This window comes from Mastacembelus armatus, chromosome 5 (assembly GCF_900324485.2).
Source record: "Mastacembelus armatus chromosome 5, fMasArm1.2, whole genome shotgun sequence".
Classification (NCBI taxonomy): domain Eukaryota; kingdom Metazoa; phylum Chordata; class Actinopteri; order Synbranchiformes; family Mastacembelidae; genus Mastacembelus; species Mastacembelus armatus.
Genome location: NC_046637.1, coordinates 25,798,703 through 25,825,304, shown reverse-complemented (window position 1 = coordinate 25,825,304; position 26,602 = coordinate 25,798,703). Strand labels below are relative to the sequence as shown.

Sequence of the window (26,602 nt, the reverse complement as noted above, 5' to 3'; positions counted from 1 at the left end):
AGTGGGGTGACAATACCTATAAACTGATCTGCTTATTGCACTTTCCTCTCAAAAGGGTTCAAGGTGTAAGTGTGTGAAGTCTAATCACAGCCAAGGAATTTACAACCACAGCAAGAAGTGAGACCAGGTGCAAAACTACCTATAGGTCCCTGTGACGGTTTGGGGGTTCTTACTCTATTTGGTCTCAGAGTCTGTGACAGACACTGACACCTGTGAGTTTCTTGGTCTGACACATTATTTTGAATGTCCTTTGTAAACAAATCAGCCTACAGACAGCCACATCAGGAAAGCTACTGTGGATCTGCAAGTGTCACAGCAAAGCCTAAATGCTTTATTGAGAGCATGTGAAACTCAAATCACACGTCTATCTGGGTATGGATATACACAGCATACACTCTGCATGGAAGGACAGTAATTGCATTTGCAACAAAATAGTGCCACCTGCTGGCGATTAGGAAACAATGCGAGGCAGTTTCCTGTGAGACGAAGCTCAGCAGTGAGTGGTATGTATCTGTGTCTCTTAAGAGCTGCTTGACAAAGCAACCTGAAGAAATGTCTCATCATTTAAGGTAACTTAGAGGCATCTGTCTCTCTTTCTTGTGGGATCCTCATTAGTTTGTAACTTTTTCAGTAAGTCAGCTTCTATGTGTGAAATATTCTATGTGATGGGACATAAATGAGCATGACAAATACAGAAATACTGAAATTTGAGATTACCTAAAATGCAGATACTTCCAAAAATGCCGGTCTCACTGATGTTATGTTTAATAATACGTTTAGTAAAACCACGTATAACCCAGAGACAAGACAAAACAAGAACATTTCCATAAAGGGATGACCTTTTTATTTCATTTTTATATTCTGTACAATTCTACTGATATTTTTATGCACACTTCTTCAAATAGAACAAAATAAGTTGCTAAAAAGCATTAAGTCTCAATATCCTTGACATAATATTATGTGGATGGTGTGAACCATAAAATAAATAACCATACACACACACACACACACACACACACACACACACACACACACACTCACAAACACACAGCGGATTTGCTGGATAGACACATGAGATTGACGGGTAGGGGACAGAAAGAAAAGCTAAAACGCCACCGAAGAAACAGAAAAGCACCCATACATACACTCAGGCACCTGTGTGGAGAGAAACACCTTACACTGATACACAGGGGCACATGAAACAAAAGGCACTGCCAGCAGGAACAACTCGGGCTTTGGGTGGTGGCGTTAAAAATGAGTTGGGTTGGGTTCACTGAGAAGCATGTGCTTGTTCATCAGCATGTATACGACCGATGAAATGTTAAGGATGTGTGAAAGATTTTTTTTTTTAATGATTCACTTAAATGCATTCATAATATGATACATGCACAAAGTACTTTCCCCCAAACGATCTAGTTTGCAGTTGTAATCTGTTATACTACATGTGCACTCAATGCATGTTTTCATACTTGATCATTTAGACCCAATGTGGGAGCGCTGATGACACACAGACACTCATTAAAACATTATTCACATTTTCCTCACTGCCCTACATGAGCACACACACATACATAGACCAATCAGTAGGAATGATGCCAAAAGATTATTAATATTCATAAGAACAACAACAAAGTGAAACCTTGTCACTCTTTTTCCAGTGTCTACACAATACAAATGTTTTGCAAACACATCATTGGTACATTATAGCCATTATCATGAATTCTAGATATTTTTCTTCTTTTTCTTTTTGGGTGAAAGGTGTGGGGATGAAGGGAAAACAGAAATGCATGCCCAGCCCCGGAGTTGTGGGCCATTCAGTGACCTGCATCTATATGTGCAAAACAGAAGCCGGTTTAATTTTTACATACACCGCCTTTAATTAAAAAAACGTCCAAATCTTTCTCATCCCTTTAAAATCCTCTCAGCAGATTTGTCCCTTTAAACTTTGGTGTAAAGATCATCTCACATTCAAATACAAACCATTTGCAACAACAGTGTATGTGACATGTTTAATCTGTAAAGGTATGTGAGTTGCCTCCTGCCGTAGGCTTCATCTGTGGATGGCGTTCATGCAAGGTTGATTAGGTCTTAATGTAGGGAGGGCAAATGGAAGTGAACTCACAGTTTTCATTTGAGAAGAGGTTAGGACTGTGTGTCTATTTAGAAGAGCAAGAAGAGGGAGGGTATATGCGATTTACTGAAGATCTATCTGTGAGTGAAGCACCTGACAACATCTCCACACGTCTTTCAAATGGCATTTAGGTGGTCGAATAGGAACAGACATAAATGTTCTAAAATAGGGCTCTCTTTTCTTCCTTTAGGTTTTCTCTTTGCTCAACACGTGTTCCCTGAGAAAAATCAGAGAATGGCTCTCGCTTTGCTATCCTTTCATTCCCTCTGACAGAGCCAGTGATCCAACTTTGAACTTAGATAGCTCCCTCAAAAATTCCCATCTTCCATAATACATCTGGTGATAACCCTTTACATCAAGTCCAATAATTAAAGACCACTCAGTATGATTGTCCTTCCATCCTTAAGAGATTCAAGAAATTGTATTCATGACGTCTGTTTTAAGCCTAACTCTATGTTGAGGGGGATGAGCTGAGAGAGACTCATGCATAAGTAACACTTGCAGTAGCAGCAGCAGCAATAGCATAAGATGAGGGAATCTATAAAAACACCACTAATTCAATCAGATCTCAAGTTGGAGTTTCAGATGTTTCTGTGTGTGTCCTTGGCAATGAAAACCCTACTAGTCCAATCAGCCAGCAGATCACACACCCTGCAGCCTTTCATGTCGCTTTCAGCCCCTGATTGTCTCCACGGGCAGTGGATATATGGATGGTGGTGGTGAGGGGGGGCGGCTTGCATGCGTCCTGAGAAAGGGTATGCATTTGTGTGTGATGTGTGTGTGTGTATGTACTGTATATGCTTGTGTGTATGTGTGGAGGGTGGAAACAAGTTCAGCTTTAACTCCACTCTCTAAATGAATCACAGGGTTTTGAGGAGTCAGTCTCTCCCTGGGATGAGGTCATAATGTAGCAGGTACAGGGATCATGGGTCATGTTGTTGTAGGGCCTGCTGTAGTTTCCGACGATAAACTGCGTATTTTTGCTCCACTGCTCGCACACGCTCCGTTTCCTCTTTCTCAAGGATTACCAGGAAATTTTGTAGCTCAGGGACAGAGAATGCATGCCACTGTTGGAGAAGGAGAGAAAAAGAAGATCAAGAAATGATTATTCAACTGCAAAAAGTTAGTTTTTGCTAACAGCCTTTTACAAATGTCTATCCCATATTGCCTCAGAAGCCTTTAAGCCTTACACTTCTAAGTGTGTGCATATGTAAATAACATTGCTGTTCTTTCTCACCTCCACCTCCCCAGTTTCATTTTCCTTTAGGACAAAGCTGAGCTGCTCTGGGTCTGGTCCTGCTATCAATCTCAGCAGAAGAGGACGCTCACACAGAGGGAGCTTCTGGAACAGATCTGCACACACATTAAAACATATTAGTAATTTAATGAAACACATTCTGTAACCTCTGTTTTCTTCCAATGAGCTTGTGTGTTGGTCTCACCTTGACCGTCCCGATGTGTCTGCCTGTATAACGCAAACTTTCGGGGATTGTCCAACACCATGAACTTCTTCAGCAAGCCCTGGATGACTTCACTGGTGGTGGTCAGAGAGCTGATGTGGAGCTGCTTCACACAGTCGCATGGTAAGTAGAAGGACGTCCTCTTTTCACTCTGCCCACAGTCCGTCCCTTCCTGCTCCTCTGATGGTACTCGATTGTTGCCGCCCGTCTGCCTGGACCCTACCTCTGAGCCTGCCGCCTCTACAGAGGAGACTGTGACCGGTCGACTGAGCCTCAGATGGACCTTAATGAAACCAGTGTAGGCACCATCTGAAGCCTGTAGCACATAGAGGGGAGGGACAACCAGCATTCATATGTGAGCTACAGCAGGACTGGAAAGAAGTACTGTATGTGGCTCTTTAGAGAAATATTTCAACATTTTTGGAAGCACACTCCAGTTGGTTAGTTAGTTTAGCATAAAACTACAAACCCCTAGCCTGGATCTGTCTCAAAAACAAAAAGGTAACAACATTTCTCACCCAGCAATAGTAGTACCAGCTGAGAAATAGTTCCTTTGGACAAAGGCAGACTGGCTGTTTCCCCCGTTAATTTGGAGAAATAATGCATCTTTTGTGGTTATTTCCCTGTGATCATTTACAGTGCATAGAAAGACCAATCAATACCACGCCCTTCTTATCTTTTTAAACTAATATTTTATTTTCCTTCCTTCTTTTGTATGATTGCATGCTACATTATGTCCCAGCTCAACTTCCTGTTTGTATGCATAAAATAAAGAAAGCAAGGAAGCTCTAAAAAACCATTGTCATTGTTCGGTTAACATTATATAGTACGGTACTATCACTACCTACAGTGATCAAAACTCACCAGTTTCATGCCATTTTCAGAGACCTGAGCGTTGTACTCTTCTATCCTGGTGCGCACCTCATCTTCTGACAGGTCTTTAATTCCTCTCTGCTCTTCTTCCTTTGCTTCATTCTGCTGTTGGGTAGGAGAGAGAGAAAATATCAGCAATGAAATACTAGCCCCAATAGTACGAATGTTTCAGTTTAACCAGCAGATGGCGCTGATTCCACCACTGATTCTTGCTTTGCTAAAATTTATGAATAGACATCTAAATACCGGCCCCCTGTCCAGGGTGTACCCCTGCCTTTCACCCAAAGAGAGCTGGGATAGGCTCCAGCAGATCCCTGTGACCCTAAATAGGTTAAGCAGGTATAGATGATGGATGGATGGATATCTTATATTTAATAAAGAGAAATCCTTCCTCCCTGCATGCACTCCCTTTAAGACGATGAGTGGCTGAGTTGCATGCACAGCAGGTGTGATATGTAGTTAAAAATAAGGCTAAATAGCATCTAGGCCAGTTCCTGCACTGTTTGGTTTCTCTCACTACAAATTGCTTGTGACAACATCTGCGTCTCCTGTCGTTCATCTTTGCCTCTCACAAAGAAAATCTGCTGCCCTGGCTGTAGCTGATGAAAATTCTCCTCGACGTTTCACTATCTCTTCTTCCTTCAGCATGGTTACACAACTCTGCAGCTCTACATGGGAACAGGAAATGTTGTGAATGGAGCAAATCATGCATTCAGCATCACAACCCAAGAATATTAACAGCGTTGCCTCCCTGTCCCTATTACACATTTGCCTCTGTGATGAGGAATGAGAGAGGGAGAGAATAAGGGAACAAACAATAAAAGGGGGAAGAGAGGCAGTGAAAAAAGTGAATAATGGGCAAGGAATTGATGAAAGAGTGGCTGCTGAGCCAGCCTTAGCAACTGGGTTATTTTTAGTACAGTGGGATGCATCCTCTCTATCTCACAATAGCTTTTTCCTTCTCTTGCCCCTTTCTGGGCCAGAGAGAGAGAGAGAGAGAGAGAGAGAGAGAGAGAGAGCAAATGCAGGGCAGGAATTGTCTCTGTAAGGGAATCCTCAGGTTGTGTGATGAAGTCACTGTTTCATTCAATACAGATGCAGTGAGCATAGGTGCATGTGTGTGCACATATGTCCTGAAGCAGATTGTGGTTATAGACAACACACACTTGGAGCACAACTGAAGCCTAGCTTATCCTCACTGACACCAGGCTGACATTTAGCAAATGGAGGTGATAACATTTAAAATTCAAGGCTTATGTTTGAAAATATGTTTCCATATGTGAAAAAGAAGCTCAGAGAACTGGGAGACTTTTGATTTGATCTACCAAATAGTAGCTTATTGTTGTTGTTGCTGCTACTTTTATCTCTTCCTTCCACTTATCTTCATCTACTCCTCTGTGCAATTACAGCCCTACTGTCATGGGAAATACCCATGTTGCAGTAACACAATCTGTTAATTACTGTCTGTTTTAAATTATAGAGGTAAAAGCGTCTAATAAAGAGGCTAATAAAATAATGAGATACAAACACATACATTTAATGAAACTCAGTAAATGGAAAAAGTGTAATCTAGAGTTAAGAAAAGAATCTGAGGGGCATTGAGAGTTGACTTGTAGCTAAAATCCTCCCTGTCTACAGCAACAAAGTGAAAAAGCTTTACAGGAATTCCTGTGTTTGTATGTAAGTTTCTAAATGTATCAGAGGCAGCGCCCTGGCCTCCCTTTCTGCATACCAGTGAGAGTGGTGGAAGGACAATAGAGAGGGACAATAGTGCAGTTTCCGCCCCTGAGAGTTCCACAAAGTCCTGGGACACTGCTCCGACTACAGCAGGTCAGGAGGGAGCCAATGACCGGCAAGACACGGAAACACTGAAAAGGCTTGTGCAGTCTGGACTGTGGTTACAGGAAAACACCAACATTTTGTGGGACTAGCAGCTTGATCAACAGCTTGAGAAATGAAAATATGACATAAAACTGTGTATCACTGGGTCACATACACGCTTTTCATGGAGTGTTGCCATAGCAATAACTGTGCAAGGTAATAAGAGTGACTATATGTTTTTACTGTATGCCCCGTGTGTGCATACATATATAATCACACAGTATCATTGATTCAATATAAGTGATGGGTAACCTTCAAAGATTTTCTTGGTGCTTTATACATTTGAGACCAACTGCACAGGCTTCAGTTTCTACATGTCTACAACATTATGTTTATTTCTGATCATTTGGTGAAAGGCTTAATTAGAAAGTGTTGCATGAGGGTCACACACACACACACACGCCATGCAGATACACACACCCTGAGGATGACATGAACAAGTACTGATGTTCTCACCCTAATGAGATCAGACAAGAGGCGTCACACAACTGCCTGCAATGTCACTGCAAAGTAGTCAGTATTAAACCAAGCGTCAAACCTTTGTGTGTATGTGTGCACAACCTGGCCACCTTTCCTTACACTTGAACTCATTCTTGATTTTGTCAGTCAAACCTGTAAGTGTGTGTGTGAGTATGTGTGTTTTTGGTGATTGACATCATGATCTTCAGGAAACACTAGACTGTGGGATCATTTACCATTGGCCTAAAGATCTGAGGACATCATGAGCCCTGTCTGAATTAAACTATTAATAAGAGCCAAAAATTATGACCACAATTAAACTATCACACACACACACACACACACACTGATATACTGATAAACTGATAATAGTGTGTGTTAGCCTGAATGCCTTTACTGTGACAAGTGTCGGGGTGGAGAAGTGTGACTGAGAACACAGCTCAGAGACCACAGGGTGCCAGCCCTGCCAGCAGGACACACTTTCAAATGTTTTCTCACACAAAAACACACACAGTCCTACACAATGGTGGGAATATTTGGAGCTTTTGCTGTTGTAGAATGTGCATACAATGCTGTATATACACCGCACAAATAATTAAGGCTGCGAATTCAAAGATTCACTTAACATCAGTATGAAAAACAAAAAGCTTCTGTTTCAGTTTAGTATTAACTGTATGTGCAGGTTTTATCTATGATAGAGATAACTACACCCTTTAAAACACTGAGGTGCAACATAATACAACATAGAAAGCTCTATTTAAGTGCTGCACAATACATAAGTACCATAATGAGTACTTTAGTAAGTGTCCCTCAATAACAAACAGGCACTCTGTTTCCCACCACTGTTATCCGCTGGGCATAGAGCATGACTGTGTAGTGTATGACTGTGTAAAATGTAAAATGTGGTGAAAAGCCTTCACACAGCTCCTGGTCTACAGTGGTACACACATGCACACACATAAAACACATTAGGGTTCAGCTATGGACATAGACCATAAAGAAAAGAGGATCTGAGCTCCCTTTCTACTGTTTTCATGAATCTAAGTGTCTCCCTGTGTGTCTCTACGCAACATGATGCCACGCAGATCTTTGCATATCTCTTTTCCATATTCAAACACAGGAAAAAAAACAGGACACTTTCTCTGCTCTTGGAAGATGTTACACATTGCAGGACTATTAGTGCCAGAGGCAGTCACTATTGAGGATGTTGGGCCATTCTATCCCATGTTTACTGTGCTGCTATATTATTATTGATATTTTATAGATAGTTTTTATTTATTATTATTAATATTATTTGCACAATATTTCTGTGTGGTTCCTCAAGACTCAAGTCAAGTCAGTCAATATCAGAAATCACAAATTTGCCTCAAGTGGCTGAGCTGGCAACCCAGACTAACCCTGACAACCTTCTGTCTCAGCATGGCAGCAGCCCTAATTCCACACGCTGACAACACAGCTGGTCAATTATTCAGAGATTATACCGTCTCCAAGTCAGACACCAAAGACACTGCCAGGACAAGGACAGTGTGTTTTACATGAATGCAAATGTCTTTTTCAGTTTCAGGAGTTTCATCTCCAGAGCACGAAGGCAACAAGAAACACTTCATTTCTATCCATCCCTTTACTCGCTTTACAAAATATAGCACGTATCCCTTTGGAGCATAAGTACTGGATATATTAATAATATGTGACGTAACCTAATGTAAAGTAGACCAAACCAAATCTCAGGCAGTGTGCAAAGAGTGCCAGCAAAATCATGTGTTGCTATAGTAACTAGGAAAACTGTGTTTTACAGTTAAGTAGTTGTTCTACATACACACATAGTTGTGCCGGTGCAAAAGTATCAGCTTTCTTTCTACAAAAACATCTCCCACGCAGCGTAGAGAACGAGCCACTGTGGACTCTGTAGGCTAACATCACAGGCTGTGTATCTCTGCTAAACATTAGAAATACATAATATTTGTTGATTCTTGCTAACGTTCTGGAGTGAAAGCACACGGGAGAAAGTCTTCAGTGTCAAAACAGACTACGATGCTAAATCTATGCCAGTAGTTCGCATGACAAGCTGCCAAAAGGCACCAAGGCTGATGGACAAAGCTGACAGGACAGTGGGTCAATGTTACACAACAGTTGTATGACTGTAACCTCTTCCCACACTCACACACACACTTCTATAGACCTGCTTAAGCATGAACAAACACCACTTCCTCTCTATACTTCTGCTTTTCAGTTGTATGTTTTTGATATAAATGCCGGCCTGTCTCCCAGCCCAACTGAAATACCAGCCATCTGACCCATGTAAGTCTGCTTTACTCTCAGAAGCACATCTCTCAGTCAGACTGATATCCTGATTCTGTACCTTCACTGCATGCCTGGGTTTGCGGAAGAATGATGTCTTGGCTGTGAAGAAAGAGAAGTCTTCGCTCTCATCGTCCAGGCTGCAGTACCCGCTGCTCATGCTGTTACTGCTGGTCATGGAGGGGGTCAGCACTGTATTGACAGTCATGGAGAGGTCCACAGACGGCCTCCAGCACTAGAACAGCACCAGAGCGGCACGATGACAGCTTGAGGAAGTGCTGGCTTATTTCGAAAGGCAGCACTGATGTGACGCTCAGCCACAGTCAGAGTCTACACACATCTAACTGTCCTTTACTCATCCAGAAAAAGTAAGTGCTCCTCTTCTGATGCATCCAGAAAGTTTAAGTCCCACCTGTGCGGGCAAGACAGGTGAACTCGGCTCAGATTCAGACCTTAGCGTGCCACCGGAGACCAGGAAATCTGAGAGTGAGCACAGACGTGTCACTTCCTCCTCATGCGTGTATGTGTGTATGCTCTGACGCCGGTGTCACACACACACCATAGAGTATGTGCACCTGATCATTTGCAGCTGGACATACACGCATGTACACAGCATGTAACCGTCTCACACATGTACATAAGCACACACTGGTGTCATGGAGTCATTTCACAGGCTGGTTTCAAGTTAACCCTGCTCACCTGAGAGCACCTGTTATACCCACAGACAAACGCTCATAAACAAATGCATGCAATACCACATCCTGCTTTCGTCTCGCTCTGTGTCTCTGTAAAGACCCAATGCTGTAGGTTCAATTCAAATCCTGGTTGCAGCAGCAGCTCAGTTACACCGGCATTTATGTGTGTGAGCATCCGTACATTCCCTTGAGTCCGGAGTAAAGAGCAGCAGAAGATCCCCTTGCTGCAGCAACAAGACGCTCACAAACCGGTACTATCTCCTCTCTCCCGTTCTTCCCGTTGCTTTGGTAATACTATCAAAAAGCTGCCTCCCACTCAGCCTCTCTCTATTTGTCACCCGGTCCCCGTTCTCTCTCAGTCTGTTTTTACCCGCTTTGCTCCCTCTCTCTCTTGCAGTCTTGCTCAACCATCTGTGGTTGTGTATGCTACCAGCCTGCAAGCACCCTCCCCCTTCTCCCTCCACTCTCTTCCTGCAAGCGACTGCACCCTGCAGAGCATAGACACTTCCTCTTACAGTGAGAGAGAGGCATGGCTAAGTAGAAAGAGAAACACTGATGAGTGAATGATATGAAGCCTCACGGCTCCTGTTTTACATACATCAGAGTAGCAAGGACAGGAAGCATCTCAGAGGCTGGGGAAGATGGCTGCTTTGCTACTGACATTCCGCTGCAGCATACAGCGGTTAACTAGAAACCATTAACCACTATAAACATGTGGCTTTTACATAAGACCATGCCATAACTAGGACTGTTCACAGTCAAAGCAACTGGAGACAGAAACAATAAAAAACCCCTCTGGCTCACTCTTGATTTCTTGGTGGTGGTGTGGGCTAATTGTGCTTGAGGTGAGATTAAGAAAATAATGAATGACTGCCCTCAGAACAGAGACTGATAGAGTGACCTCTAACCCTGCACTGGCCCTACAATCTGCCCTCTGACTCTGGCAGAGACCCCACCCATCAAAAAGCAGCTAATGCCCTTGTCACTGCTGAGATTGATCGAGTATTTGTGTGACTGTCTGCACATGCTGTTTCTGTGTGTGCAATATGATTTAAAATTGCGATATGACATAGGTAATCCTATATGCTGCAGGAGAGATGCAGCATGGACAGAAAGTGTGCCACCCATTCATCGGGTGCCTTTCTGTAGGGTGTGACTGAGCTGAAGACTGATTACCTGCAGCTCTGTGCCTCACTTCCATCAATGTAATCGCTGCTGGAGAGGGCAGGGTGCGGGGGGTACGAAGCTACACACACACACACACACACACACACACGCACACGCACACACACACACACACACAGGCATGCATACTGAACAACACGCTTACTGGCTTCAGGTCGATGAAGCCTGGTTAGTCTTGAGCATGCACATATTGTGCAGGGAAAGGGAATCAATTTCTGCTGATGCACACACAATAAGGACCTGTAAAGGGATAGAAGAGAAAAAATACATACACACACGTGCATGCACGCACACGCACGCACGCACACACGTACGGCCACAGCTATAAAACACAGCAGAGGGAAGAAAGGGGACTGCAGGAAATGAACTGTCATCTCTCCTGTTGTCTGCAGTATTTGTATGCTCCATAAAACAAATGGGGGAGTGTGTGTGTGTGTGTGTGTGTGTGTGTGTGTGTGTGTGTGTGTGAGACAGGCCTTAGTAACACAGAGTTCTCATACTGTACCTCCAAGACAGACATCATGAACGCTCACTTAATTCTGACTTGCAGCTCATTATGTTCAACTATGCAGTCATTAAACTCACTGAGAGTATCAGTGGTGAAACTAAAAATGACTCTATATGCCATTATTTTGTTCCAGTAGATTTGCTTTATTAAAAGAAATGAGCATGTTTTAGGTAAACTGTCTGAACTGTAGTTTGAGCAGTTGCTGCTGGCCACCAAACAAGCAAAACACACTTTTGGTAAATGACATTTGGCCAGTTTTAGCCTGTTTATCCCTCATTCCTCACTCCAGTTCTCACCATCCCCATCAACATGCTTTAGGGCAGCATGATTGTGTGTATTTGTGCATGCTCTCTAGAACTGGAGTACTACCTGGCACACTACCAGGGGTCTAATTTTGTGTTATCTGCCCCCTGTGTATGGAGCAGCTGCCAACATTCTGTCTCAGGCCTGTGGGGCTATCCAGCTTTCCCTCGTGCATGATGTGTAGCTGTATGTTTCACACATACAGCTACATGAGAGTGAGTGAGTGTGTGTGTGCACTCTCTCAGGTACTTTCACAAAGAGTGGGCAGTGTGCTCAAAGTGCTATTTTGAGGATGAATTTTACACAATCACTTCATCACTGGATATCTTGTGGCTCATACAGTATGAGTTAAAGCTGAATTTCTTTAGTTTAGGGTTTACTGGTTCTGAATTTCGAGGTATTGGACTAACTAAATGTGTCCCATAAACATAGAGAACAGCTAACAGTATAGCTTTGCCATAATGAAGGCCCCTACAGACAACTGTGATTGACCTAATTAGTTTGCCTGCACCTGACAGAAGCTGAGGAAGTGAGAACATTAGAATCCACCACTGACTGAAAAAAATCAAACCATACTGCTGGAGAGAAATAAGAGAGAGGCAGGGAGGGATAAGAGAGGCCAGGAGAGACATCAAGCAGCAGAGAGGAAGGCACATAACATGTTGATGTGATGTAGCAAATGCTATCCCAAATATATTCTGCTAAGAAAAAAGCAAATGAGCGCATATATAAATTTATAAGTAGACAGCTAAGTAGGAGGTACAGCTTGTTGTGAAAGAGGTTGGTGGTTATGTTAAGGTGCAGGCTTGGAGCGATGATGCAGAATGACATTACCCCTCCTGACTCGTGTACACCCCTATAAACTAAAACTGTCTGATTTTTCCCAGCACCCCTAAACACACCAGAAAGACCCTTTTCTTAAGTCTACTGGTGTAATGTTCGAAATGCTTACCTTGTGCTTAGGGGTGGTGGCAGAGCAGTGGCTTTTGGGAGATGGAGTTTCTTCAGGGTTTCTGTCCCTCTGGTTGCAGTCCAGCTGAACCCGGTCCTCACACTCCAGGTGACAGGTGTAGCTGCAGTCTAACAGACACAAAAACACACCAATCAGTGATAAGAGCACAAACGGCAAGACACAGCTGATTAATGACCAGAAGCGAATGAAACATCATCAAAGTTTGATCTAATCTTGTGAACTTTACTCTGTGACGTTTCCTGTTTCTAACTCACAAACTTAAGGGCGACACAAAATATACACAGTCATACAAATGTTTTAGTTAGACAGAAAACTAGCACCTTCTAGTGACTAATTCCAGACTTACACCTACAAGCTTTTCAGTGCACAGAGAGAATCGCTTAACAAACACAACAAAAATACATTTTTATAAAGAAGGTTTAACTTGAAAATAATTCTATAAGGACCCTGGACACATATAATATACCTGTCCATGTATTATAAGGAAAAATAATCCAGCAATTGAATACTTTTTGAAATTTTAGCCACCAGATGGCAGCAAATATTACATTTACAACCATCACCAGACTATCAAAAGCAATATGACATCTTGTGGTGCACACAGTATATAATGGGCATATTGTACAATGTCTAGCAATGGACACAACATACTTTCTAGCTTACAACATGAAATACAGAAAAATGTATGATAATGAATAAGCAGAGGTAAACATTGAACAAACTGTAACAGTATGGCAGCAATTGCCATTGTACTGCTAAGCTGGAAAAGACTTTAGTGATATGGGTACTTCCCTCAAACTAACCAAAATAGTTCTGCTGTTCTTTAATTTCTATTTGGTTCCATGTAAAACAGCCTCAGCTTGTTTGTGCTTTTAAGACTTTTTTTTGTGGCCAGAGGGTTTTCCATACAGCCTCAAATCTCACTTCCCCTCAGTTGGTGAGATAATCCATGCTAAAGAAAAGGGAGATTTTAAAACCGCACGGGCAGAGACAGGACTGTAGTTTGGGGAACCTCTGAGTCAGATCCTTTTTCTGGTCATCAAAGGAAAGCTTCTTAAATAACATGCTCAAAGCTACATGCAAATTGCAATACTGGATGAAAGCATAAAACCATTTACACATTCTCATGTTTACTCATAAATAAACATAAATATTTACTCATAAGAAAGACGTTATTTTCTACTGCACCTCTTTGTTGCTGCAGTCAGAATAAGCTAAGCTAAGCCTGATTGTTTTGCTATCTGTTGTGCCTTTGTCTGTTTCCTGCATAGACAGGGACACCACTGCATCTCTCAGACTCAGCATCAGCGCTGTAGCCATGGCAACAAGCATCTTGATAGCCATTGTCAAAAGAAAAAAGCAGCTTTAATTACCTGAGGCTACTGGTAGAAGACTGTCAGTGAAGGGGAGTTTTATTTTTTGGTTATTTATTAACTGTAAATTTCAGCTCGATAACCAGACTTTTATTTTTACAGTCACGTGTCTGGGAATGAAATGGTCCATGTCTATGCTGAAGTAAAGGGGAGGAGAGTAAAAGGAGACAGGGCAGGGTTTACTGGCAGGATGTTCACGTGAAAGATTCTTTGCTCATGATATTTTAGAAATCACTGTATTAAGAGATGAACACAGATGTAAGTATTTGAGTGCGACAGAGACAGGCTGGCAGAGAGAGAGAGTGAAAGGGAAGGGCTGAGATGACTTGCTGACGGCAGCGATGTGTCGAGGGAAGAGGGTAGTTCAGATACTCTGCTCCTGACAGTTTAGAGGTCACTGCAGAAAGAGATTCAGAAAGGAAACACAGAGGAAGGGAAAAGAGAAACACCTTTCCTGTCCTGTTTCATTCACTCCATCCAACAGACTGTGACTCTACCTCTGTATGTGGCCAAACTGAAATGCTCTTATTGGCTTTTCTTGAAGAGTTAGATGAGAAGATTCACTCTCATGGCTGTGACTCTTCCATGAGAAGTTGTCTATCTCAGCTGAGCACAAGGACTGAAAACACTGGGAAGGAGCTAGTCTGGCATTAAGCAGAGGTAACACAATCCACCTTCATGACCTGCATAAAACAGTTAACAATAAATAATCATTTAGAGATACCAGCAGGCATATTTTGTTCCCAATGGACACAGCCAGGAGGGCTGTTTCCAGTCTATGTGCTGTTTATCTAGCTGGCAGACAGAGATCTTCTCATCCAACTCCTGGCAACAACACGAATAAGCATATTTTCATAAATATTGAATTTGACTTTAAATATGTCCTGAGGAGTTTTCTTTGTAACCAAGTTATTTTACCTCCAGTGTTACTCACCAGAATGCACTTGTGTATCCTTGGTGTTTCTTTGTATTGTGTGTGTGTGTGTATACACTTTTGTTGACATTCACTCACATAAAAAGTTTTACACAATACCATTACACTTCTGTTGCTAGTCTCAAGAGAGGACACTGGCTGTGGCCTTTCCTCTGATAATTAAAGTTGATGACAAAAAAAACAACAAAAAAAAACAAAATTAAAAAAAAAAAACTACAAGGAAAATGGGAGGATCACCCAGAGGCAGAGAACCTTTCCTGTTCCACACCTTCAGTATGATGCTCCACTGGCAGCAGGCCACAGTTCAGCTGGGATCCAAATTATTCTCACACAGACAAGACACACTTTCTGTCACACGTTGGTACAATTTTGTGACCACGAGCGTTTAAATAAATGTTAGAATAAAGGTAAATGGTTCTGCTTTCATTGGAATCAAAGCCATATTGTTAAATGAGGAACACAAGTAATGTTGACTTTTCTTGTATATATACACAGACTGAAACCTAGCATTAGGGGTACCTCCCTGAAATGTAGTACCACGCATGTGTGAGTGCTAAAGAGCAGGTAGAGAAACTGTCAGTGGTGAATCTGAAGAGACTGTGAAGGTTTTGAAGGCATGCTGACACAGACACAGTCACAGATAACTGTGAGGGAAAAGAGAAAGCAAAAGCGATTAAGCAAAAAGGCCAGATTTTTTTTTTTGGCTTTTGTTTTGCGATAATGGTTTGAATGTCTGAGACAAAATCCCCCCTCTAGACTCCAAGTTAGGACTTGCTCAGCTTCCCTTTTGCTATTCTTTATAAATTACACAGACTATCACATGGGGAAGTTCCTTGTAGTTAAACATAGTGCGACCGATTCCTATTTGCTGGAATTTTAGAAGTTGCTGTGTTCAGGTCCACTTACAGGAATTGCAGCAACATGTTTTGGACCATGACCACAGGTTCCTGCACGTGTATAGACATGTTTTTGTATTGTTCTTACTTACTCTCTACCTACCTACCTACTACTCTCTACCTACTACCTAGAAAGTACCTTTTACTCCATGTACTTGCTTTGTTTGTTTTTCAAAACCATCAATTTTTAAAATACTTTATATCCCTTTCAACAGATTAAACTGATTGCATTACTCCATTTTATAAGGGGATTTTCTTGTGTAATTGGGTTTTCTTACTTTGCCAATATTATATTTCTGAGACTATTTAATACAATCCTTCAGACCTGAATCTTATTTAATTTTAAAAAGACCTGAAAATTATTTAATCCTAAATCTGGATGTTATGGTTTGCAACAGCTAGCTTCTATGTGCTGCTGCTCTTGTAAGAGATATTTAACCTCAGTGAGTCTTTAATGACAGTGAATGCACCCGGACATTTGGTCACCAAGACATAACTATAATGAAGCTGAACCATAAACACTGTTTAGCATCTGCTCCCCTGCACAGAGCCATAATGTCTAGATTCTGTGAGTGTTGTCTCCCACAAGAAGAAAGGCTCTGGTGCCACCATGGCAGACTGGTCTCTAATGCCCCTGCACAGGCCCCTCACTTCAGTCTGACTGCTATTAAACTGACAGTGCCTACTCAAAGAGCCGGATAATGATGCAAATAGATGGTGATGGAGAAAGAAAGAGCACTAGGAAACTCCATCAGTGCAGCGGAAAGCGATCAACTTAGATGTACAGTGTGAAAAGATCTATATGTGTTCGCTGTGTTAACTTCCTCTGATGCGCTTGGATCGATAATGCCCGCTGCCAGGGCAGTCGGGAGAGAATAGACGGAATGCCTTGACTGCTAAAAAAAATATTTTTCACTTTCATGTTCCTACCTCCTAAAATCTCTGTCATCTTGTTCTCTTGTTCTCCAAGTAAGGTACTCCTAAGTAGGCAGAAAATTGTCCCATTACAATTTTCGTCCCCTGTAACCTGAGATGGGCTGGACTGGACGGGAAGTGCTGTGTTTGTGTGTGTTCCAGGGAACCAAAACCTGCTCACCACCATGAAAATCACTGAATTTTATGATGACAGCTTGGTTCAAGGTTAAAGTTAGGTTTATTAAAACAAACGTGTGTGAGAGAAAGAAAGATACAGGAATTGGAAGAGAAGGGATGTGGGTGGTTGTTCCTTCTGTGTGACAGTGGGGGTGGGAGGCAGTGGCCAGTAAAAAAGACAGAGATTACCAGTGTTCCTCAGGTCAGTAGAGGATATCTGTATGGAACAGATAGGAACATTTTGTTTTATTCTTGTCTGGGTGAGGAGGGATGGGGTAAATAGGGGTTAGGGGGCTATAATGTATCGGCGAGGATATTGACACGGTCACTAATGAGCCTAAAGTGAGCTCTGCAGGTCTTACGAAGGAATTAAGAGCAACTTTGGGGTCTCTGGTGGGCTTTAGCCAGTCTGATCCCATCGTAGCTCATTTGCAGTATCCATGTTGTTTGACTGTGTGTGGCTCAGGCACACACAATGCCATTCAGATTACTGTCTCTCAATCACACACCAAGTCAGCGAGCTGCTATGATAATCATTTCATATGTTGACCTGTCAGACGTGACTAAAAAGATCTGTAACAACCTAAATAAGATCTGACCCCTCTCGTTGACATCTGTGCATATTTGTGTGAAAAGTAATTTCCTATGTGATGTTGGCATAGCTTATCTTCATCACTGCAGCATCCCTAGCCTCCTCTCTCAATACCTCCATCTGTGCAGCTGCAGATGCTTGCCGAATTAACCAAACAAACACCAGCAGAACAGGGTTTTAATTGGATTTTTTTTAACATTTCGCAGCTGCAACTTTCAGCTGCTTTCTGTCTTATTTTATACAGCTAAAAGCAACATTATTTGATTTGAAAAGAATTTTCAAGACCTTTCACGTGTGTAACAGCAGTATGGCTCTTGTGACAGCCTCACACAAACATGCTGCTCAGGATTTGAATCTCCAAAGTAAAACTGGGAGAATGTCTCTTTATTCTAAGATCACCACGTTGCTTTGACACCTAACTGAAGCAACTTCTCCTATTAGTATTCACATCTCTAACACTTGACCATCTGTGTGCCAGTACACAGAGTGATATGTCTGAGACGAGACCCATTTAAAAATCACTTGATGGCGATGAAAACGCCATACTTAGGTCATGTGATGACAGCTGAACCATCTCCATGACAACTGAGCAAAATTAGGGCAATTCAGTAAAAACCAATCAAGCAAATCTTCATTGAACAGCATTAATAACCCATTTAGTTTTTAAAAACATTTTGCCTGAGTTAATGTCCTCAAGCAATTTAGTATCGCGCTTCCATAAAGTTGGAAGAATCACAAGACACAGATTAAACAAAGCTTGGTTGGAGCAGCTCTTAGGCCCTAGTATGAGTCAAGCACCAAAATCACCAAATCTTCCATTTTCTATTTTGTTACACAGGCATTTTAATCTCTAAGCACAATCTAAGCTTTCCAAATTGCTAAGTTACATGTTAAATTTGGACCCTAAACCTTTGTAAAATGATAACACAACACAAACGTGTCGTCACAATACGACCCCCAACACTTTATACACAGTAATACTGCAGTCAGAATATATCAAGTATTGGAAAAGTCTTCCTCTGAGAGAACTATGAACTGTAGTTGTGTCAATTACAACAGTTTAACCTAGGCCCCAAACTGAGGCCTACAAGCTCAGCAGTCCTCCTTGAAAACACATGATCCCTCCAACCACATTTGAGATGCAGAAACCTCAGTGAAGTTATTATATTCTTAGCAGTTTAGAGAAGAATTTCCAGACAGCTGGCGTCATCCACAATTATGACACGCTTTGGTAGAAGATAATTATAGATAAAACATGCAACAGAAGAGGAACTGAGGAATCTGGTTTGGGCCAGTTCCTTCTTAAAAGGATTAAATGGGTTTCCTTACAGGGAGCACCAGTTAAAAATACCTATTATCTCTCTGTGGGAGCTGGAGCTGAGGATGCTGTTGAGGCTGCAGCATGACGTCACTCAGGTGGACTGCTGAGCTCTGGGTGAGCTGCTCCCTGAGTCATGCTTGGTCAGGGTCTTATCAGGTTTATACAGGACACACACAACACACACAGCACATTGTGTTACCAACTCTTCTGAGGACATTACATTGACTTAGCCTAGGCTGTAAACACTGAACGCTAGCATAAACGCTACTTGCCTAACCCTAAACCTACCTTTAAACCAAGTCAAAGGCCTAAAGTTTAATGATCTATTTTATGGAGACTTGCTTTTTGTCGAGAAAAGAAAGAAACCAATTTTTTATCCCCCCACAACATGAGCAACACAAGTACACACACAAGACCTACTGTAATATCTTTTTAAATCAGCTGAGACTCTATTGCTGTGAATGAATCGATAAATCTGTAGCAGTTGTCATTTTTGCTTTTACTTCTTTTCACCCCAACCACACGTCACTCTAATGAAACATTATGTATTCACCCCCCCACACACACACACATCACCACCACCACTTCATACACACACACACACACACACAAAACTGCATTAGACAGTCTTCTATTTGGAGAAAACACAGGAAAAATCGATGCCATGCAGCCTCCAGCAGGCTCACTCTTATCTCAAATTCCTGATCCAAATATGAAAGTCAATATGATAATCCACTTACATCGGATAAATGTGTAGGTTTTCTGTCTGTATGTGAAAGAGACAGCTATCTGGAGCAAAAATAAACTGTGGATCCTACTGCTTTCATCTGACCTTTTTACTGGACTATTCGACTGCTTACACCCAATCTGCAGCCTCAGTCCTCACTGTTCACACATAGACACTGTGAGCTCTCACACAAAAACTGTGGGGGACATAGACAAAGAGCTTGAGGGCAACAGTGTTCACACATAGTCAGACTCATGCACACAATACTCAAATATTTTGGCCCAGTGCCAGCTTTGGAGGCCAGCCCTGTTCAACCTGTCCACTCATCTTTTTTCTGTCCAAAGTCTGGAGCCCTCTTTTCATCACCTCAAATTGTTGTTTAACTTCTAAGTCTCATTTCACAGCTTGTATTATTTGTGTGTGTGCTCCTCTTCATACCTGAGGAGTTGAGCAGCGATCCGTTAGAAGGGGATCGTCGGATGAGCCGCAGGCTGTCACTCCAAGAGCGAGACTTGGGCAGCCTCTTCAGCAGCCGCCCAAGCCGCCGTGACACCTGACCGAAGCAGGCGCTGCCAGCCTCCCTTTCTGAATCACCCCTGACATCCTCCAGATGCAGCGACACCTGGCCAAGATATGTCTTGCTCACTCTGACGGCTTCAACTCCTCTGGACCTGACCCCCACCCCTGCCTCCTCCTTTGCCTCCTCCAACTGTGGGACAAGAGGTGCTATCTGTGCCATAGATGGAGCATGGTGGCACCATCCAGCAGGCACTGTCCTGTGCGCGTAACCCTCGCTGGCCCTCCTGTCCTGCCCACGGCTGCCCCTGTCCCTCTGAGGGCTGCCCCAGCGCCAGCCCCCCCAGTTCCCCCCTCTGCCATCCCAGCGCAGCCACTCTGCCACCGGTGCCACGCTCCGAATAAACAGCCCCCTCTCCGCTCGCTCTGCCACCCCTCCACCTGTACTCCTCACACACTCCCTAAAGCTCTCACCTCTCTACTTGCCTCACTCTTTTCTCCTGTGCTGTCAACCTGACCGGTCTCCGTCACAACTCAGCGTGTGGACATGAGCCCTGATTCTCTGCTGCACTACTTATTCCTCTCTAACATCTGTTATCAATGCTCCCTCATCCTCCCTCGTCCTCTCTCCCTCTCTGCCTCTACTGCAGCACCCACACACTCTGCAGTAACAAATAGCCAGCTTAAAGAGACAGACACCCCCAAATACAACCTCAATCCCGGCTTCTCCGTTCCGATCTGCCCTCTGTTTCCAGCAACTGCAGCCACTCTCCTTCCTTCAGTGGTTGACTGTACATACTTCATTCAGTCGCTGAGGATATAGTGGGTTTTCCATACATTAGAGCATAAATGGCACAGACTGCTGCAGCGCTGGTTACTGATGCTGCCTCATCACTTCTCCCCCTTTTCTGTCTCCCTGGTGTGAAACCTCACAGCCCAGTTGAGTGGAAATGAGTCAGCCATCCTGTCTAACCCCACGACAGTGACATATACAGTCAGTGTGAAGGACAGGCATGGCACTTGCGTGCGTGGGCTGAGGTGATGCACAGTCCGTTGGTTCTGAGCTCCGTTAAACTGAGAAAGGGAGAGACAGAGAGACTACTGGGAGTTCGCCTCCTGTCCTACTTCTAATAATAAAGGGGTTTGGAGGAACGATACGCTCACCACTCTTGCTCACAAGCATATGACCTAATCACAAGCAATGACATAAGAATGTTTTGCTCTGATGTCACCTCTTCTATCACTGCAGTGCCTGATGTTTTTGTGCAGGTTGGATATAACAAAATCCAAATTGTGCTCAACTAACGTGTTTAAGAAAGTCTATGTCCTGTCCTTTCTGCCCTCTCCAACTCTTCCTCTTCAGTTCTGCTATCACCATCCACCAAGGGCAACCTAATTATAGCCTGCTTGAAAATCCCCCGCTGTCCTGTCATACATACAGCAGAGAAGCAATGTACAGAGAGAGAGGAGAGCAACAAAACCCCAAGCAGGTCTTTCTGCAAGAACAAAACCCTTATTTGCATGACCTCTCTCGTCACTTCTTATATTTATCAGATAATGTCAGTGGCCTGAGTGGGTGAGGACTCTTTCCATGCGTAACACTTGCGTCTAAGAAACTAAACAAAAAAAACCATAACAGACTTTAAAGAATACAGCACAAGTGAGATGGACTGTTCCCAATCTCTCCTTTAATATTCAGTGCAGCTTTGTATTCACAGTCTATTTGCCCCCAGCTAGAGACATATGAGCTCTGGAGGAATGTTTTTGCTGTAGTCTGTTTAAAACTACATACATCTCAGGTCTGGCTGAAAGTCAGCAGTGGTATACCAAGACAAGAAGGTTATGGGCGATTTAACACAACCCTCCTCCCATGTTTTCTACTTCCACTGTGAATGGAGCTTTGACAGGACTGATATGAATCGGATGAGAAGGATCCAGAGACAAAGCCTGCACTGTGTAGACCAGAGGAAGAAGTGAAATAAGGAGGAGATGGAGTTTAAGAGAAGAAACATCCCCTAGAGAGTTCAGGAACACCATGAGAGACGAAAACTACAATAAAGCGTAACTGTGACGATCTGTGGCACATTTGCACAAGTGTGTGTTTTAAGGTTCATGCATGTTGGGGTTTCCCGGCAGCCATGTGTCACATAGCCCCCACATCTGCACTATAACAACAAGGACCTCTATTCTGTTTGCAAATGTTGAATCACAAATGCTGTTAAAGGGGTTTTGTCAAATCTATGTGAGCTGTACTTCGTGAATGTTTCTTCTTGTGGTGAAATCGTTTGGAGAAACGCTGATCTCTGGGGTATTTGCCTTGTCAATACAGTTCAGAGACCCAGAGGCTAGCTTCCAAGAGCAGCGATAAACCAAAGTTCACAGTAAGGGTGAAGATATTACAAATTAAGACAAACATAGCCACTACAAACAATCCACTGTATTAAAATTTAGTTGCTCAAGTTCTAAAGATTATTTGACTTTGGGGTTTCTTCTGACTTTATAGCTTCTTCTGTTTGGTAAAATTAGGGGTTTTAATCAGACAAAATGAGCAGCTGGAACATGAAGGTTTTGGCTGTCCAAGATCCACACTTAGACACAGTTAATTAAAAAATGACAGCACAATATACAAAGCCATCATTAATGCTTTAAATACATGTAATTATTCAGGTGGATTTAAATCTGCTTGTAGAAGTGGTGGTTGACACCAGCAGGCTGCCTGAAAGGTTTAATTGCACAATAATCTGATGCCTGACTCTGCCCGTCTGTAATCCCAACCTCCCTCCCTGAGGCTGAGACATAATCCCGAGGAGGAGAGACAGCAAGAGCTGGGATTATGGAGGACGCCATCCTCCCCGTCGCTCCCTGCACTCGCTGACCAACGGCACAGCGTGAACAGATCCCAAATGAAATCATGAGAAGAGCAGTAAACAACAACCTCTGGCAGGATAAACAAAAACCCACTGCTCAACTTTAAAAGTAACTGTATACTTAGAGTATATATAACTGTCACACGTGGAGAAGTGTGGTATAGAGTTGTTTAAAAATAGATTTGTATTTTACAAGTATGTATTCATTATTTTATTCATATTTTATACATGTTTCTTTCTGTGCAAAGAATAAAGGTGTTTGAATTTTAGATACAAAACAACGGAGGGTGAAGAGCAGAGGTTACGTCTCTAAATGATCCAGATTAGTGTCAGTAACAGACGAACGGAGCTCATACATGTCTAGACCTCACACTTATCAGACATGTTGCTCATTCCTTAATGCCCCATTAAAGCCTCATGCTACACCTGGCCCTTGTCTGTATATGTGTCGGGTTTACTGCAGATGGGGGGGTATTTGCTGTGTAGCATGGAGGTACCACAAATCAAAGTCCAAATCTAACTCTGAGGAGGAGCCATAGAAATAAAAAAACAGCATGTACATGGAGGGAAGCCAGCAGGAGGAATAAATTCAGACGACTATGCAACAACAGAGCAGACGACTGTGAGACTGGGAGCTCTGGCTGGATTGACAGATTCCACTCTAGGGCAAGGCCACATCACAACAATCCCTGAGAGCCCACGACTGTCCCAGGGGGGCCCCGGGGCTGCACGGCTGTTTCTGTAAGATTTATATGCAACAAAACCAACACAGATACAGGGTGAAAAATTAAAGACAGGCAGAGGGACAGGCACACAACAAGACAAAGGCACAAAATGCTGATTGTTTGTGGTCGTAAGGCCTCCGTCTCTCCCTCCCTGTCATTTGCTGGGTGTAGTTGAAAGAAGAGCATGCGTGCGTGCGTGTGTGTGAGCTGTTTCTATTTTGGCAGCTCTGGTTGTGTTTCTTCTTGAAATACTTAAATTTGTATCGCGTGTCATAAACGTCCTGGTGACCCCATGACTGCAATCACCCCTGATGTTTTCTGGGAAAAGGACGCAGACAAGATGGTTTGCTCTGCAGAAAAACTACTGGCAGCATAAAACTGCAGCTAGCTGGACCCACAGAGAGACTGCTGGAGAAAAACATCTTAGTTAAGTTCTTGCTTTGTAAAGAAACTCATGACTGTGTGTGTGTGTGTGTGTGTGTGTTTGTCTGAGGATGTGTGTGAATAGTGCTCTCTCGCTCCACTGAGTTCTTGCTGATAGCACACTAAATCAGACAGCTCTGCAGTGCTGGACAAACTCTGACTCTTTCCCCCTATCCCTCCCTCACTTCAGCTCTCTTTCCTCTCCATCTCTCCTCATTTTTATCACCCTGCCTCCCTCAACCCCCCTTCTGACTTTCCACTTCTTTTGCAGTCCCCGTTTCCAACCACTTGTCACCCTTTCTCCTTCCCATTTTAGTTTCCTTCCCCTATTGCAGCCAGTCAGAGCTTTATCTGTCTTTTTCTTCCCTCTATTCTTTCCTCGCTTTCAGTCCCTTCAGTTTCTTTATCTCCTGGTGTTCTACAGCCGCAGCCTGGCAGAGTGCTGCTGACACAACGCCAGCTCAGCAGCCGCACAAATTAACAAGACACACAGAGTTCATGCATGTACAGTATGTGCAGAGAGAACACACACAAATGTCTGAGCTGACGGCTGAGCTCTGTTTCAAGCAAAAAGTGTGTGCATATGTGTGTGTGTGTGTGTGTGTGTGTGTGTGTGTGTACTGAATCCAGATTAAACACTCATCCACACTGCCAGGTCAAATTGGCTTGGCCCAAACTCTGTGTCTAAGAGCAGTGCAGGTGGGAATGATGTCATCTGAGCCTGAGCAGCTCTCAGAAGCCCAGTACACTCAGATACGTGAGTCAAAAGCACTAAATACCATCTAATACTGTGTATTTTCTAATATTCAATCATGGAGGTCTGATGTTTTCCAAGGGTGTCCCCTATTACATCTGGAGAAAAACATCCCCATCAAGCTGAAACACCAAAGGACATGGAGTCCTGCTGCACACTCACTATTACGTGTGACCTTTACAGACACGCCTGTAATGTTTCCCACACGCTTTGAGCTCAGGCTTCAAATCACAGACAGAACTCTGGAAGACAAAGCCTGAAAGAGAGGAACATGAGCTTTCCATGGAAGAGTTTCTGGCTGTGCAGATGGAGAAATTCTTGGAAATGTCCTTCCCTATTACACCGACTCACACTCTTGTTTTGTTGTGCAAACACACAGACAGCAGTATGGGCTACTTCACATTATGACCCAGTAGTTTCCCAGAACCAAGACACAGGCCTGTAACTCACAACACCACATGTTCTATTATTCTGCACCAGTTTATGAAGGGACATAACACACAAACAGCTGAAATGTGTGTATTGTATGTTTGGACTCACATCACCAATAGATGGCTGTGATCAATATTTCATCAATTCCCACTGTAAACACAGACAGACATGTAGGACGGCTGCACTTACTTTCACACTTAAGTGTCTGAGCCGTGACCTGACGGCTACAGACGTCACACCAGTCCTGCGTGACGGGCTTGGCCACGAACCGGTGTCCTTCACCCCTCTCGGTCTTTACCCGGGGGTCCACCCCCTGGGGAAAGATGGACCAGGCCTCTTTGCGGGAAGACCCGGTGCGTGCCAGCCTCACGACTCCCGTCCTGCCCTGCGTAAGCCGCTCCAGCGGGAGACCACCACTTTCTCCTTGCGCCGACACGGAGGAGATGCTCTGATATCCGCTGTCCCTGCGTGACGCGTCCCGGTGCCGGTGCTCTGCTTTGTGACCGTTCGCAACCGACTGGCTCCCCGAGCTCCTGAGAGAAGTCCCCCTGCGACCACCTGTGTTACGGTTCTGGTCACTGTAGACGTTGCTGTTGCGGTCGCTGGTGATGTGCCCGGTTCGACTTTCTTGGACCGTGGCCCCAATGCGCCTGTCGCAGTCCGTGCTGCCCTCCTCTCTGTCCCGGTCTGAGCTACGTGGCGCAGCAGGCACGGCCGGAGCTCCGCATCCTTCAGCGGGCATCATCCTCCCCGTTTCCTCCGCTGGTCCTGGAGACGAGACTTGAGTTTCCGAGCCTCTCCTCAACATCTTCTCTCTGGACGACCTCCTCAGCGGACTGATCTTCTTCCTGACGCCGGTCAGCTTCAGCAGAAAGAGCTGCGGTTCCGAGTCCAGCCTGTGCTGAGCCGGGTGCTGCCCCACCACACTCACAGACGCCATTGTCCTGTCCCACTTGTGATGCGTGTGTGTGTCTGGCTGCTCGGAGTGTGTATTAGTGCGTGTTTTCGCTCCGTGCCCTGAATGTAAACTCAACTCACGCCCGCGACAAGCGTGTAGTAGTGACGCAAGGGACCTGTCGGCTTTAATACCGCGGGCGCGCTCCCGACCAAGCGACAGGAGCGCGCACTGATTTCAAGCTCCATGTAGTTTTGATTTGGCAGTGAACTATTCTCCTTCTTCGTCC

At 43.7% G+C, this 26,602-nt stretch overlaps 1 protein-coding gene across 3 annotated transcripts; it reads right to left on the bottom strand.

Annotated features, from left to right (window-relative positions):
• Positions 1-821: 821 nt before the first annotated feature.
• rassf5 (Ras association domain family member 5) lies at positions 822-26,477 on the bottom strand. Of its 3 annotated transcripts, XM_026307117.2 has the most exons (6): positions 25,608-26,477; positions 12,746-12,873; positions 4,456-4,569; positions 3,574-3,907; positions 3,369-3,484; positions 822-3,198 (listed from the first exon to the last, which is right to left on the bottom strand). In XM_026307117.2, exons 1-6 carry the CDS (start codon positions 26,356-26,358, stop codon positions 3,055-3,057), a joined length of 1,587 nt encoding a protein of 528 aa, XP_026162902.1. In that variant the 5' UTR covers positions 26,359-26,477; the 3' UTR covers positions 822-3,054. The 3 variants fall into 3 exon arrangements, with proteins under 3 accessions (XP_026162902.1, XP_026162904.1, XP_026162903.1); XM_026307119.2 differs by lacking the exons at positions 12,746-12,873; positions 25,608-26,477 and adding an exon at positions 9,164-10,232 and having other exon boundaries at positions 4,456-4,566; XM_026307118.2 differs by lacking the exons at positions 12,746-12,873; positions 25,608-26,477 and adding an exon at positions 9,164-10,229.
• Between the last annotated feature and the right edge of the window lie 125 nt (positions 26,478-26,602).